The sequence below is a fragment of the Oryctolagus cuniculus genome, chromosome 18 (assembly GCF_051225735.1).
Source record: "Oryctolagus cuniculus isolate XC-2025 breed Fujian yellow rabbit chromosome 18, ASM5122573v1, whole genome shotgun sequence".
Lineage (NCBI taxonomy): Eukaryota > Metazoa > Chordata > Mammalia > Lagomorpha > Leporidae > Oryctolagus > Oryctolagus cuniculus.
The window spans coordinates 67,027,700-67,044,808 of record NC_142884.1 but is presented as its reverse complement, the minus strand read 5'-3'; the positions used below and the strand labels follow the sequence as shown (position 1 = coordinate 67,044,808).

The following is a 17,109-nucleotide window of genomic DNA, read 5'->3' as shown; positions in this document are numbered from 1 at the left end:
TGGTGCTTCAAGCGGAGGCTTTACCCACTACATCACAGTGCCGGGCCCCAGCAAGCTCCTTTTTTTGCCCAAGTTAGCCACAGTGAGTTTCTTTGGTTTGGAATCAACACACCTGATCTATAACCATTACTACACTTGAGTCAATGACAATCTCTCAAATGCAATGATTCTTAGTTCTTATGAAAACAAAGTTTAATTAATTGGGTATCCTTACAAAACAAACTACAGGGTATCATAAGTATTTCCTTGATTTCTCCTGAAAACACCTGATAAATATATCCTTCACTGCCGTGACAAGAAGGTCCTAGTTTGAAGGAACTGGAATTTCAGTCTTTTTTGTTATTTAGAGTTTTTTTTACTTCTAAGAAACCTGCTGAGATTTTTTTTTTTTTTTTTTTTTGACAGGCAGAGTAGACAGTGAGAGAGACAGAGAGAAAGGTCTTCCTTTTGCTGCTGGTTCACCCTCCAATGGCTGCTGCAGCCAGCACACTGCGCTGATCCAATGGCAGGAGCCAGGTGCTTCTCCTGGTCTCCCATGCGGGTGCAGGGCCCAAGCACTTGGGCCATCCTCCACTGCACTCCCTGGCCACAGCAGAGAGCTGGCCTGGAAGAGGGGCGACCGGGACAGAATCCGGCGCCCTGACCGGGACTAGAACCCGGTGTGCTGGCGCCGCAGGTGGAGGATTAGCCTGTTGAGCCGCGGCGCCGGCCGAGATTTTCTTTCTTAAAAACAATGCCTCCACTCCAAATAGATCACTTTCAAATGAAAGGATGAGCTCAAGATGACTTCAGTGCCATTTGTCTCAATTCCTGGTGTTGCATGCTGGTTAGGATAACCAGTGACAGATCCAAAGTAACTGCCAAATCTGCTAAGATTTATTTGAAAGGCAGAGTTACAGAGAGGCAGAGCGAGGTATTCCATCTGCTGGTTCACTCCAACATGTTCACTGAAACATCATTTTATAGGGGTGTGTGTGTGTGTGTGTGTGTATAAATATATATATTTAAAATATTTACTTATTTGAAAGGCAGAGTTACACAGAGAGGCAGAGGCAGAGAGAGAGGTCTTCTTATCCGTTGGCTCACTCTCTAGAGCTGGGCCGATCTGAGGCCAGGAGCTTCTTCTGGGTCTACCACATAGGTGCAGGGGCCCAAGGACTTGGGCCATCTTCCACTGCTTTCCCAGGCCATGGTAGAGAGTTGGATTGTAACTGGAGCAGCTGAGACTAGAACCAGTGCCCACATGGGATGCCGGCACTGCAGGTGGCAGCTTTTCCTACTACACCATAGCGCCAGCCCCTATGTACTACTTTAAGGTTTATTTTACTTATTTGAAAGAGTTACAGAGAAAGGGAAAGAGAGAGAAAGAGATCTTCCATCAGTTAGTTCACTCTCCAAATGGCCACAATGGCCAGGGTTGGGCCAGGCTGAAGTCAGAAGCCTGGAACTCCAACCAGGTCTCCCATGGGGGTGGCAAGGGCCCAACTCCCTGGGCCACCTTTCACCTCTCTCCAAGGTGCATTAGCAGGGAGCTGAATTAGAACAGCTGGGACTCAAACTGACGCCCACATGGGATGCTGGCATCACAACTGGCAGCGTAACTCAAGAGCCACTGTGGCATCTCCAGTGGTTTTTCTTGTCTAAATCATTCTTCAGGAAAATCAAAGGGTCTGGTGTTGTGGCGCAACAACGTGATGCCCTTGCAATGCTGGCACCACATCCTACACATCAGAGTTTCAGTTCAAGCACAGGTGCTCCACTCCAATCCAGGTTCTTCTTAATGTGCCTGAGAAGACAAGTACTTGGGTCCCTGCACATGTGGAAGACCCACATAGAGTTCTAGGCTCCTGGCTTTAGCCTGGCACAGCCAACTGCTGCAGCCACTTGGGGAGTGAATCAATGGATGGAAGATCTCGCTGTGTCTCCCCTTCTATTTATTCTGCGGTACCAGAAGCACAGCAACTGGGACTGGAACCAGTGCCCTGATCCGGGAGGCCAGCATCACAGATGGCAGCTTAATCTACTGCACCATGTCGCTGGCCGCAAAATAAATCTTTAAAAGAAAATAATAACTAACAGTTTTTGAAAGTAACAAGAACATGCAGCCCATCAAAAAAGGCTGTGTCTCTCTTCTTAAGTTTGCCTTTGAGTGATTTCATGTGACTTTTTTTTTTTTTTTTTTTTTAAGATTTATTTGAAAGCCAGAGTTACAAAGAGAGGAGAGGCAGAGAAAGGCCTTCCATCCACTGATTCAATCCCCAAGTGGCCACAATGGCTGGGGCTAGGCCAGGCTGAAGTCAGGAGTCAGGAGGTTCATCTAGGTGTTCCATGTGGGTGGCAGGGGCCAAATTCGTGGGCCACTTTCTGCTGCTTTCCCAGGTGTGTCAATAGGGAGCTGGATGGCAAGTGGAGCAGCCTAGACACAAACCGGCGCTCACAGGGGATGCTAGCGTGGAAGGCAACAGCTTAACCCACTGTGCCACAATGCAGGCCTTGATCAACTGTATCTTATAAATGTGGCAGACGTCTCATCATGGCTGATAAAGTCCTGGGAGATAATCATGATGGCACATGAAGTTTGATTCAGAGGACACTGTCCCCTGCTCTGCCTAGCTTCTCTTTATCACTTGAGTCCATTCAGAATCCTGCTCTGATTAGCAGTCAGGCTTCAGCTACAATTTTGTTTCTGTTCTACATGTAGTTCCTAGTTTCTACAGGTGTGATCTGTGTTCTTGTCCTAAGGAATAGCAATGGTGTTTTAACAGACTGTAACAAAGGAAAAAAAAGTGGTACACACACATTATTAAATACTATTCAGCCCTAAACAAAAGAATGAAATCTTGTCATTTGCAACAACATAGATGGGACTGGAGGTCATTAAATGAAATAAGTTATGGACAGAAAGACAAGTATTACATAATCTGACTTATACACAGAATCTAAAAAAGTTGATCTCATAAAGCTCAGAGTAGAAGCGTTGCCAGAAGCTGGGAAGAACAGAAAAGGGGTATTAAGTCACAGTTACATAGAAGAAACAAGTTCTGTTGTTCTACTGCACACAGTCAGATAACTACAGATATTGATAATGTATTTTATGTTTCAAAAAAGCCAGAAGAATGGATTTTTAATATTTCACCACTAATGATAAATGTTTGAGACAGTTATACTTGCCCTGATTTGAACACAACATATACATACATGGAAACATCACATGGCACTCCATAAATGCATACAATTTTTATGTCAATAAATTTTAATTTAAACAGTCATAAAATAGAACTCTTATAAATCAGTTTTTTAAAAAATAAATAGAGGGGGCCGGCACTGTGGTGTAATTAAGCCTTTGCCTGTGGCGCCAGCATCCCATATGGGTGCCAGTTTGTGTCCCGGCTTGTCCTCTTCGATACAGCTCTCTGCTATAGCCTGGGAGAGCAGTGGAAGATGGCCCAAGTAATTGGGCCTCTGCACCCACATGAGAGACCTGGAAGAAGCTCCTGGCTTCAGGTCAGCCTAGGAGCTTGCCGCTATCTGGAGAGTGAACCAGTGGATGGAAGACCTCTCTCTCTGCCTCTCTCTGTAACTCTACCTCTCAAATAATTAAAATAAGATCTTTAAAAAAAAGTAAATATATGATATTAGAAGTCAATTCAAAAAACAAATAGGTCTGGCATTGTGGCGTAGCGTGTTAAGCTGCCACCTGCAGTGCTGGCAGCCCATATGGGCACCAGTTCGAGTCCCAGCTGCTCTACTCGCGATCCAGTTCTTTGCTATGGCCTAAGAAAGCAGTAGAAGATGGCAAAAGTGCTTGGGCCCCTGAACCTGCATGGGAGACCTGTAAGATGCTCCTGGCTCCTGGCTTTGGATCAGCCCAGCTCCAGCCATTGCACCTATTTAGGGAATGAACCAGTGGATGGAAGACCTCTCTCTCAGCCTGTCTGTAACTCTGCCTTTGAAATAAATAAATAAATATTTTAAATATATATATTTTTTATACAGACCTATAAAACAATGTTTAAGTCAAAGAAATGTAAATCAGAACCTGATAACTTTTTCCCTCTCCCAGGTTACTAAAAATTAAAATAACAGCCAATGTTGAGAAAACTAAAAAGAAGCACTGTCACACTTTTTTTTTTTTTTTTTTTTTTTTGGACAGGTAGAGTTATAGACAGAGAGAGACAGAAGAAAGGTCTTCCTTCCGTTGGTTCACTCCCCAAATGATTGCCACAGCCAGCACTGAGCCGATCTGAAGCCAGGAGCCAGGTGCTTCCTCTTGGTCTCCCATGGAGGGCAGGGGCCCAAGCACTTGGGCCATCCTCCACTGCACTCCTGGGCCACAGCAGAAGGCTGGACTGGAAGAGGAGCAACCGGGACTAGAACCCAGCGCCCATATGGGATGCCGGCGCCGCAGGCAGAAGATTAACCAAGTGAGCCACGGCACCGGCCCCTGTCACAGATTTTTAGTAAGAGGATACAACCATTTTTGGAGGATAATTTGACAGGATTTACCAAAGTTTAAAATACCCACAGATGTTATAACACTACAGAAATATAAAGGATCACTAGAGATTACTATGAATAATTCTACACCAACAAATTTAATAACTTAGAAGGAATGGACAAATTCCTGGATATATACACCTTACCAAGATGGAATCATAAAGAAATAGAAATCTAAACAGATAAATACTTAGTAAAGACCAAAATGATGAGTGAAGAGACTAAGTAATAAGTCTCCAACCGAAGAAGAGCGTAGAACTAGATGGCGGCTGGCGCCGCGGCTCAGTAGGCTAATCCTCCACCTGCGGCGCCAGCACACCGGGTTCTAGTCCCGGTCAGGGCGCCGGATTCTGTCTCGGTTGCCCCTCTTGCAGGCCAGCTCTCTGCTGTGGCCCGGGAGTGCAGTGGAGGATGGCCCAAGTGCTTGGGCCCTGCACCCGCATGGGAGACCAGGAGAAGCACCTGGCTCCTGGCTTCGGATCAGCGCGGTGCGCTGGCCTCAGCGGCCATTGGAGGGTGAACCAACGGTAAAGGAAGACCTTTCTGTCTCTCTCTGTCTACTCTGCCTGTCCAAAAAAAAAAAAAAAAAAAAAAAAAGAACTAGATGGCTTCACTATTGAATTCTACCAAACATTTAAATAAGAACACCAGTTCTTCTAAAATTGATCCAAAAAAAATTGACGAGAATTCTTCCAAACTCACTCTTTACAAAGCTAAAACCAGGTATCAGACAAGGATAAAACAAACATAGAAAGCTTCAGACCAGTATCCTTGATAAACATAAAAGCAAAAATTCTCAGGGGACAGCAGCACTGTGGAGTAGTAGGTTAAGCCACCACCTGTGGTACCAGCATCCTACATGGGGCACCAGTTCGAGTCCCAGATGCTCCATTTCCCATCCAGCTCCCTACTAATGGCCTGGGAAAGCAGTTGAAGATGGCCTAAGTGCATGAGCCCCTGCACCCACGTGTGAGATCCATAAGACGCTCCTGGCTCCAGGCTTCAGATTGGCCCAGCTCTGGCTGCTGCAGCCATTTGGGGAGTGAACCAGCAGGTGGAAGACCTCTCAGTCACTCCCTCTCTCTCTGTAACTCTGCCTCTCAAATAAATAAGATCTTAAAAAAAAAAACATCCTGGGGCCAGCGCTATGGCGTAGCGGGTAAAACCTCCGCCTGCAGTGCCAGCATCCCATATGGGCAGCAGTTCGAATCCCAGCTGCTCCACTTCCGATCCAGCTCTCTGCTATGGCCTGGGAAAGCACCAGAAGATGGCCCAACTACTTGGGCCCTTGCACCAGCATGGGAGACCCGGAAGAAGCTCCTGGCTACCGGCTTTGGATCGGCCCAGCTCTGGCAGTTGCAGGCATTTCAGGAGTGAACCAGTGGATGGAAGCCTCTGCCTCTGGTCTTTCAAATAATAAAATCTTTAAAAATAAAAAAATCTCTCATGCAACTCATGTTCATGGGGAGCAGGCACTAAACCATTCGTGGACGACCTGCTGCTGGGTCGGGGTTCCGTAAGTGCCGAGCAGCTCCTCACTGCAATCTGTTTAAAGTCATCCCTCGACACAAGAGTTTGTAAAAAACAAAACAGTTCAACCAAACACTAACAAGCCAAATCTAACAGCACATTAAAAACCTTACTTACCATGCCCAAGTGAGTTTCATCCCAGGATGCAAAGGATGGTTCAACATACACAAGGCAGAAAACACGCTGCATCACATCAATGGAATTAAAGACAAAATCCATACATCTCAATAGAGGCAGAAAAGGCACCTGATAAAATTTAACATCCCGGCCGGCGCTTCGGCTCACTAGGCTAATCCTCCGCCTAGCGGCGCCGGCACACCGGGTTCTAGTCCCGGTCGGGGCGCTGGATTCTGTCCCGATTGCCCCTCTTGCAGGCCAGCTCTCTGCTGTGGCCAGGGAGTGCAGTGGAGGATGGCCCAAGTACTTCGGCCCTGCACCCCATGGGAGACCAGGAGAAGCACCTGGCTCCTGCCATCGCATCAGCGCGGTGCACCCGCCACAGCACGCTGGCTGCGGCAGCCATTGGAGGGTGAACCAACGGCAAAGGAAGACCTTTCTCTCTGTCTCTCTCACTGCCCACTCTGCCTGTTAAATAAATAAATAAAATAAAATAAAATAAAATAAAATAAAATTTAACATCCCTTCATGATAAAAACTGAGAAAATTATGTAAAGAAGGAATATATCTCAACAAAATAAGGGTTACATATTAACAAGCCAAGAGGCAACATCATACTGAATGGGAAAAGCTGAGGTCTTTCTAGGATCTGGAATAAGATAAGGATGCCTACTTTTATTCTACATAGCATTAGAAGTCCCAGCTAGAGCAATTAGATAGGAAAAAGAAACAAAAACTACTCAAATTGGGAAGGAAAAGTCAATTTGTCACTACATGCAGGCAACATGATCTCATACATACAAAATTCCAAAGCCTCCACCAACAAACTATTAGAAATAAGCAAGTTTAGCAAAACTGCAGGATACAAAATCAATGTGCAAAAATCGGTAGCATGGTTTTACACCAATACCATATTACCAGATAAGGAAGTAAAGAAAACAATCCCATTTCCAATAGCTAAAAAGAAAAAAAATACCTACAAATAAATTTAACTAAAAACCAAAAGGTCTCTTCAAAGAAACCTATAAAACACTGGTGAAAGAAATTGATGAGGACACAAAAAAATGGGAAGGCATCTGTATTCATGGACTGGAAGGATCAGCCTTGTTAGAATCTCCACACCATCCGAAGTGATATAGAGATGCAATGCAATTTCCATCAGAACATCGAGATTTTTCACAAAGCTTATTTATATATAATTGTGTGTGTGTATATATATATATAGGTATATACATATACATATACCTATATATTTGGAACCACAAAAGATCCCAAATAGCCAAAAGTAATCTTGTGCAAAAAAGAACAAAGCAGGAAGTATTATATTACTTGACTGAAATACAAAACAAATCTATGGTAATTAAAAAACATGATACTGGGAGCCGAAACTGTGGCATAGCAGGTAAAAACGTCTGTGAAAGGAGCCAAGAGCCACCATAAAAAAATGGGGCTCCTGAGACAAACCGTTCCAGAGACGGCCTTGGGAAATGGGGAGTAAACCGGTTCACAGAGAAAGCAGTCAGCTACTAACCAGAGATACACAGAACTCCTGCCTTGTAGATAAGCCCCTTCCCTACGCTTGCTCAAGGTTAACAAAGAAAGCTGCAAGGCACGTAGCAACCTATTCCTCTCTCCTAGAAACCCCCTCCCCTAATGTATCCCTTTGACCTAGTACTTTTCCACCGACATTACCACTTTTAGACTGCCATACAAGGCCCGCTACTGAAAATTATCCAATGAACTTACGCCAGCCTATAATATGTTAATTTTGTGGTTTTGCCCTTTAAAAGCTGTGTGAGATAGCTGCTCGGGGCTCCTCTCACTTGCTTGCTGCTTGCAGCAGTAGGGGGCCCATTTGCGCAAATGAAATAAAATTACCTCCTGCTCTATTGCATCGTCTGGTCTGGAGTCTGTGTTTCTGGGGTCGTCACAAGAGGACACCGCTTTTGGGGTCCTACAGTCTGCAGTGCCAGCATCCAATGAGGGCACCAGTTCGAGTCCTGACTGCTCCACTTTTTTTTTTTTTTTTTTTTTTTTTTTTTTGACAGGCAGAGTGGATAGTGAGAGGAGAGAGACAGAGAGAAAGGTCTTCCTTTTGCCGTTGGTTCACCCTTCAATGGCCGCCGCGGCCAGCGCGCTGCGGCCGGCGCACCACGCTGATCCGATGGCAGGAGCCAGGATCCAGGTGCTTTTCCTGGTCTCCCATGGGGTGCAGGGCCCAAGCACCTGGGCCATCCTCCACTGCACTCCCTGGCCACAGCAGAGGGCTGGCCTGGAAGAGGGGCAACCGGGACAGAATCCGGCGCCCCGACCGGGACTAGAACCCGGTGTGCCGGCGCCGCAAGGCGGAGGATTAGCCTAGTGAGCCGCGGCGCCGGCCCGACTGCTCCACTTCTGATCAAGCTCTCTGCTATGATCTGGGAAAGCAGTGGAAGATAGCCCAAGTCCTAGGGCCCCTGTATCCACGTGGGAGACCTGTAAGAAGTTCCAGACTCATGGCTTCAGAATGGCGTAGCACCAGTTGTTGTGGCCATTTGGAGAATGAACCAGCAAATGGAAGGCCTCTCTCTCTGCCTCTGCCTCTTTGTAACTCTGCCTTTCAAATAATTACATAAATCTTAAAAAAAAAAATAGAAAAAAAGTTTAAAAAAACAACAACATGATACTGGCAAAAAATAAGACACATGAACTGATGGAGAACAGAGAGCTTGCAAGTAAACCTATGCATCTGCAGCTAATGGATCTTCAACACTCACTGAAAAAGAATGACCTTTTCTTATTTTAAGATCAAACAATATAGGATATACTTTCAAAATATTATTGAGGTTGGGGCTGGCGCCGTGGTGCACTTGGCTAATCCTCCGCCTGCGGTGCTGGCATCTCATATGGGCGCCAGGTTCTAGTCCCGGTTGCTCCTCTTCCAGTCCAGCTCTCTGCTGTGGCCCGGAAGGACAGTGGAGGATGGCCCAAGTGCTTGGGCTCTTGCACCCACATGGGAGACCAGGAAGAAGCACCTGGCTCCTGGCCATTTGTGGGGGTGAACCAACAGAAGGAAGACCTTTCTCTCTGTCTCTCTCTCTCACTGTCTATAACTCTACCTGTCAAATAAAAATAATAATAAAATAAAATATTATTAAGGGGCAGGAACTGCAGTGCAGCAGGTTAAACCACCACCTGGAACACCAGCATCCCGTATCTGAGTACTGGTTCAAGTCCTGGCTACTCTGCTTCCAATCCAGACCCTTGCTAATGTACCTGGGAAGCAGTGCAAGATGGCTCAAGTACATGAGTTATTGCCACCCATGTCTGGCCCAGTTCTGGCTGTTAGGGTCATTTGGGGAGTGAACCAGCAGGTGGGAGATCTCTTTCTCTTTCCTTCCTTCCTTCTGTGTTTCAAATAAATCCTTTAAAAAATTAGATGATCACATTTACTCCATTCACTTTAAAATTTATCACATGCAAACAGAAGCAATTCAGAAACTCATATTCAGTACAAAGGCTGTAGAATCAGAATGGTCCAGTCTTTCAGATTAAAAAGTCATTAACACACACTTTATCTGGGTGAATTATTTTCAGAGGATCAGCATGTACCATTCCTCTCATTAACTCTAAACTGTGCATGTCATTTCATCTTTATTCAGTGATTGAAAAGCAGTCCACTGAGAAACAATTATCACAGTATCACACGTGAATACCACCAGTCAACAGAGAGTTCCCCATGGCCATAGGCCCCCCAAGTCATCTTCCAGGGCATCTCTGGTATACTTCCATGGGACTGGTAGATTCTGGATTCCCCCGACACTCCCTGGCCTCACTCCTCAGGAGGTTGAACGGGGATTCAACCCACCCTGCTCCACAGCATCCAAGACCAATCAGGCCGAGCAAGGAGTTCCAGACTGACCTACAACCAACCTTGTGAAACAGAAGCCTATGACACTGATTCTTCTCAAATCCAACCAGCTGAGCAATGCGGGCTCAAAAAAGCATCAGTAACTGGACTCAGCCGCTCCATCTCTGGCCCTTTCTGTGGATCCTCTTCTGACTCCAATCCCAATCAGTTCTGGATTCAAGCAGCTGTTGCCATGAAATTCACTCCACGTAAAAGGAACTGTGTCCAACAGTCCCCACATGCAGAGGCAGCTCTGCCAGTAAAACCTGGAGACAGCACAGAGGTACCTTTCCCATGTTCACTCTATAGCCCTTGCCTCTCAGCTCTTGCCAGGCTGACGTCAACAACATCATGGTGACTCAGTGATGTCCCTCAGGGTGAGGAGAGTGAAGTTTCTGGCTAGCTTGTCTCTGGGCTTCTGTAACCATGAGCTTGTAACCACTGACAGGCTCTCTTTCCACCTGTTATCGCATGGGGTCAAGCTGTAGAATCAGTCTTGTTGTTCTGGGAACAGTTCCTACTTACTACAGTACTACTTAGCTTTTCCACCAATGATACAGGTAAGAAATACATGTCTATGCTTTATAAAAAAACACATACTTGGCCGGCACCGCAGCTCACTGGGCTGATCCTCCGCCTTGCGGCGCCGGCACACCGGGTTCTAGTCCCGGTCGGGGCGCCGGATTCTGTCCCGGTTGCCCCTCTTCCAGGCCAGCTCTCTGCTGTGGCCAGGGAGGCAGTGGAGGATGGCCCAGGTGCTTGGGCCCTGCGCCCCATGGGAGACCAGGAAAAGCTCCTGGCTCCTGGCTCCTGCCATCGGATCAGTGCGGTGCGCCGGCCGCAGCGTGCCAGCCGCGGCAGCCATTGGAGGGTGAACCAATGGCAAAGGAAGACCTTTCTCTCTGTCTCTCTCACTGTCCACTCTGCCTGTCAAAACAAACAAACAAACAAACAAACAAAAACCACATACTTAGTAGCAACTGGTAAACATCAGTGGGTCGACCTACAGTTTCACTGTCAAGCACCTACACTTCTTTTCCTCCTGTTCAGCTGCCAAGTTTACTATTTTTAAATGGACCAATTCATAATACAAGAATTACAAGCTCTGACTGAATTCCCTTATTTTATAGGGAAACCGGAGACAGCTCAACAAGCTAAGGGAGCTGCCTAACACCTGGCTAGTGACAGAGCCTGGGCCAAAACCCAAGTCTTCATTACCAAATCCCCGGTCAAACCTAGTACGGGACCAAATACAATACCGAGTCAAACCAGCAGATGACCTGCTTACCTGTCTGGATCCCTGTTTCCTGTTCTAACTGCTGGTAGAGTTTGTTGGAGTAGTCTGCCATCTTCTGTTCAATGGTCAGGTGCCTGGCGGTACTCAGGATGCCAGCACAGAACCGCGTGGAGCCAGCAGCCAGTCTGGAGGACGAATGCAAAGTGCTATTAAGTAGACTCGCATAGCTGTGAATACAAGTTCAAGGTTCCTCATGGGGGCAGCACTGTGGCACAGTGGGTAAAGCTGCTGCTGGCAGTGCTGACATCCCACATGGGCACTGCTTCAAGTCCTGGCTGCTCCACTTCCAATCCACCTCTCTGCTATGGCCTGGGAAACCTGTAAAAGATGGCTCAGGGCCTTGGGTCCTTGCACCCCCATGGAAAACCTGGAAGAAGCTCCTGGCTCCTAGCTTTGGATCAGCCCAGCTCTGGCCATTCCAGCCATTTGGGGAGTGAACCAGTGGATGGAGGACCATCTCTCTCTGCCTCTGCCTCTCTGTAAATCTGCCCTTCAAATAAATAAATAAATCTTTGGAAAAAAAATGGTTTCTCATTATAGAATTGTCTGAAATACTAAAAGATTCAAATAATCTAAATGTCTATTGATATGGGACTAAAATCCTGAATCATTTCATTTATATATGGATATTATACAGCTATTGAAGAATGAGAAATGAAATAATAATAAAAATGAAAATGAAGACAAGTATTTAAGGTGAGCTACCACATGTGTAAGAAAAGGAAAAAAATAAATTATGACTCCTCCACACCCCTCACCATGGATACACATTTGTGTGTATGGAGAGAAGGGGTCTGGACTCAGCCTCCACAGAAGGAAACCATTGTCATCAAGTCAGCAATGAAAGAAAGACTTTTCCCACATATTCTTTCCTATGTTTTCAACTTTGAGTCACATAAATCCATTGTCTACTCAAAAATAAACTCACAGCAAAACAACGATCTCTAATTTGTAGTAAGCATTGCTTAGGCCCAAATACCCAGTTTTACAAAGGACTCATAAGTCAAAAAAGCCGGTGGTAGTTGTAAGCAGGTCATTTTTTCCAACTCATTTGGCACTCATCAACTGCCTAACCTGTTCTGGCTTACTGACCTGACTGGAATGAGTGTATTTCTCAGGTCAGACTGGCAGCACACCGAGGACTGACACACAGCACAGCCACTGTGTAGAACTCGACCTGGGATGGGAGTTCCGTGAACTCTGGCTGCTGCCTATACCTCTTGTGACAGTTCTACCAGGACAGCTCCCCTTGAGCAGCTCTGATAGTGGCTCCCACCTTGAGTATACAATAGAGATCCCTGGAAATTTTAAAAATAAAAAAACACAGACACTAAGCAACACTTCCAGAGGTTCTGGTTTGTTCTGGGAAGCCTGGGCATTAGTATTTGGTCCACGTTCCCCAGACAATGCCAGAGTAGAGAACCACTGCTCTAAGAGAAGAAGGGAGGTAGAGATAATAAAGGACAATGACTAACAAAAGGAAGGACCAAACCTTTTAAGAAGCTAGGCTTAATTTTTTTTTAAAGATTTATTTATTTTATTTGAAAGGCAGAGTTACAGAGGGAGAGAGGCAGAGATGGAGAGGTCTTCCATCCACTGGTTCACTCCCCAAATGGCTACAACAGCTGGAGCTGGGCTGATCCGAAGCCAGGAGCCAGGAGCCAGGAGCTTCTTCCGGTCTCCCATGTGGGTGAGGGGGCCCAAGCACTTGGGCCCATCTTCGGCTGCTTTCCGAGGCACATTAGCAGGGAGCTGGACTGGAAATGGAACAGTCAGGACACAAACCAGCAATATCAGATGCCAGCGCCACAGGCAGAGGCTTTACTGGCTAGGCCCAAGTACCAGACCCAGTGCAATTTTTTTAAAAGGTCAGGCTGGGGGGAGGGGGGGGAAAAGCTCCTGGCTCCTGGCTTTAGATTGGCCCAGCTCTGGCCGTTGGGGCCATTTGGAGAGAGAACCAGCGGATGGAAGACCCCTCTCTTCCTCTTTTTCCTCTCTCTCTCTCCCTCTGCCTCTGTATCTCTGTAACTCTGCCTTTCAAATAAATAAATCTTTAAAAAATAAATGAATAAATAAAATCTTAAAAAAAAAAAAGTCAAGCTCAGTGGCCGGCATTGTAGCACAGCCCATATGAGTGCAGTTTGGTACCAAACTGTTCCGCTCCCATCCAGCTCCCTGCTAATGCACCTGGAAAAGCAGCAGAAGATGGCCCAGGTGCTTGGACCCCTGTACTGACATGGGAGACCAGGGCACAGCCCTGGCAGTTGTGACCATCTAGGAAGTGAACCAATGGACAGAAGCTCTCTCTCCCCGCCACCTCCAATGCTGCCTCATAAACAAACAAACCCACAACTATTCTATTAAGATAACAAAAGCAGATTATTTAAAAAATTTTTTTCAAGCTCAAAATACTGTATGTCAATTCTTTTTTTTTTTCTCTAAAGATTTATTTATTTGAAAGTCAGAATTACACAAAGAGAGGAGAAGGAGAGGCAGAAAGAGAGAGAGAGAGACATCTTCCATCCGCTGGTTCACTCCCCAATTGGCCACAACAGCCGGAGCTGTGCTGATCGGAAGCAGGAGCCAGGAGCTTCTTCTGGGTCTCCCATGTGGGTACAGGGGCACAAGGGGTTGGGCCATCTTCTGCTGCTTTCCCAGGCCATTGCAGAGAGCTAGATCAGGAGTGGAGGAGCCAAGACTCGAACTGGTGCCTATATAGGATGCTGGCACTGCAGGTGGCGGCTTTAACTGCTACACCACAGCGCCAGCCTCATAAATGTCAATTCTAATGTATTAAATGATCTTGGAACAACAAATTAAACAAACAAAAAAATTCCCTAAGGCCTTCCATGAAGAAATATTTACATTATGAAAAATCTACTCTCAAGGATGATGTGGTACAGTGAGTTAAGCTGCTGCTTTTTGATGCTGCCCTCCCATATCGAATGCCAGTTCTAGTCCTGAGTACTCTGCTTCTGAGCCAGCTCCCTGTTTATGTGCCTGGGAAGAAAATGGATGATTGCCCAAGAGCTTAGGCCCCTGCCACCCATGTGGGAGACCCAGATGCAGCTCCTGGATCCCGGCTTCATGCCGCATAAAGTTCTGCCCAGGCCAGACCCAGCTTTTACAGCCAGCTGGGGAGTGAACCAGCAGATGGAAAATTTCTCTCTGTGCTGCTCTGTCTTTCAAATAAATAAATCAACCTGAGGGAAGAAGGGAGGGAAGCAAGCCTCTTTCTTTCTTTTTTTTTTTTTTGACAGGCAGAGTGGACAGTGAGAGAGAGAGACAGAGAGAAAGGTCTTCCTTTTGGCCGTTGGTTCACCCTCCAATGGCCACCGCGGCCGGCGTGACGCAGCAGGCACATTGCGCTGATCTGATGGCAGGAGCCAGGTGCTTCTCCAGGTCTCCCATGGGGTGCAGGGCCCAAGCACTTGGGCCATCCTCCACTGCACTCCCTGGCCACAGCAGAGAGCTGGCCTGGAAGAGGGGCAACCAGGACAGAATCCGGCGCCCTGACCGGGACTAGAACCTGGTGTGCCGGTGCCGCAGGCAGAGGATTAGCCTATTGAGCTGCGGCGCCGGCCCCTCGCATGTGTTTTTAAAAATTATATAATCTGAGTCTGATCACGAGAAAACATTTAGTTGAATCCAGGTTGAGGATTACCTCAAAGAGCAAAATGCTTGTACTTTTTAAAACTGTCAGACAAGAGGGGCAAGAAGGACTGAAGAACTTTCAAGGCTGAAGAGACACAGCAACCAAACAACTCATATTCCTGGACAAGATCCTGGTCAGAAAGGAAATGGATAGGACTGGGATGCACGGTGCAATCTAAGAGAGGTCTAGGAACCTAATGGTACTGTTATATCCAAGGTTTCCTGATGCACATGGTTGCAGGGTGGTTATATGGGAGGGTGCTCCTGTGTTTTTGAGCATATATTCTGAAATGCTTACAGTGAATGGGGCATCAGGTCTGCAGCTTACTTTTTTTTTTCTTTAAGAGTTATTCTTGGGCCGGCGCCGCGGCTCACTAGGCTAATCCTCCGCCTAGCGGCGCCGGCACACCGGGTTCTAGTCCCGGTCGGGGCGCCGGATTCTGTCCCGGTTGCCCCTCTTCCAGGCCAGCCCTCTGCTGTGGCCAGGGAGTGCAGTGGAGGATGGCCCAGGTGCTTGGGCCCTGCACCCCATGGGAGACCAGGAAAAGCACCTGGCTCCTGGCTCCTGCCATTGGATCAGCGCGGTGCGCCGGCCGCAGCGCGCCGGCCGCGGCGGCCATTGGAGGGTGAACCAACGGCAAAGGAAGACCTTTCTCTCTGTCTCTCTCTCTCACTGTCCACTCTGCCTGTCCAAAAAAAAAAAAATAAATAAATAAAAAAATAAAAAAAATAAAAAGAGTTATTCTTTTATTTGAAGGGCAGAGTTACAGAGAGAAAGATAATGATAAAGAGAGAGCACACAAGATATTCCATCTACTGGCTTACTCCCCAAATGGCCTCAATCCGATGCCAGGAGCTTCTTCCGGGTCTCCCATGTGGGTGCAGGGGCCCAGCACTTGCGTTATCTTCCACTGTTCTCCAAGGCATATTAGCAGGGAGCAGCCAGGTCTCGAACCAAGGGCATTGCAGGTGAAGCTCAACCTGTTACACCACAATGCCAGCCCCGCCTTGATGAATTCTGTGGAGTTTTTTTTTTTGTTTTTTGTTTTTTGTTTTTTTTTGACAGGCAGAGTGGACAGTGAGAGAGAGAGACAGAGAGAAAGGTCTTCCTTTGCCGTTGGTTCACCCTCCAATGGCCGCCACGGCTGGCGCGCTGCGGCCGGCGCACCGCGCTGATCTGATGGCAGGAGCCAGGTACTTATCCTGGTCTCCCATGGGGTGCAGGGCCAAGTACTTGGGCCATCCTCCACTGCACTCCCTGGCCACAGCAGAGAGCTGGCCTTGAAGAGGGGCAACCAGGACAGAATCCGGCGCCCCGACCGGGACTAGAACCCGGTGTGCCGGAGCCGCAAGGCGGAGGATTAGCCTAGTGAGCCGCGGCGCCGGCCAGAATTCTGTGGAGTTTTCTAAGATCAAGTATCTTTGTGTAATTTGTACCTACTTAGATCTGGATAGTATCTAGGTCTATCAAAAATCTTATCAAAGACTAAAATGTTACAGAAAACTCAAAACCATTAAGGTCTCCAAAAACAAAGGGTGTCTGAGAAGCTGTCACAGTTTCATGGAGTTCAGGGAGAGATGTCAATGAAATGTTATGTGGTGCCCTCAACGGCAAGTTGTAACAGAATAAGGTTATTAAGGAAAAAGGAGAAAAATCTTCCAGGGTTTACATGAGCAGGAAGATGGGAGTCAGGAGCCAGAAACACGTATGGAATCCAGGATAATGCTAATTAAGTATAAAGTGAGGTTAATACTAATCCACTAATATTGGTTCATTAGCTGCAAGATTCATAATGTCAGATTTTTTTTGTTGTTGTTGTTGTTGTTGTTGTTGACAGGCAGAGTGGACAGTGAGAGAGAGAGAGAGAGAGAAAGGTCTTCCTTTGCCGTTGGTTCACCCTCCAATGGCCGCCGCGGCCGGCGCGCTGCGGCCGGCGCACCGCGCTGATCCGATGGCAGGAGCCAGGAGCCAGGTGCTTTTCCTGGTCTCCCATGGGGTGCAGGGCCCAAGCACCTGGGCCATCCTCCACTGCACTCCCTGGCCACAGCAGAGAGCTGGCCTGGAAGAGGGGCAACCGGGACAGAATCCGGCGCCCCGACCGGGACTAGAACCCGGTGTGCCGGC

General features: G+C 47.2%; 1 protein-coding gene across 6 annotated transcripts in view; it reads right to left on the bottom strand.

The window, feature by feature from the left end:
* Nucleotides 1-17,109, bottom strand: part of PDPR (pyruvate dehydrogenase phosphatase regulatory subunit) — an 85,287-nt gene that overhangs the window by 25,299 nt on the left and 42,879 nt on the right. For all 6 annotated transcript variants that reach the window (XM_002711720.6, XM_089320476.1, XM_051847287.3 and 3 more), the window contains exon 3: nt 11,322-11,455. In XM_002711720.6, the coding sequence (XP_002711766.3) occupies nt 11,322-11,455 (134 nt within the window). The remainder of the gene's footprint in view (nt 1-11,321; nt 11,456-17,109) is intronic.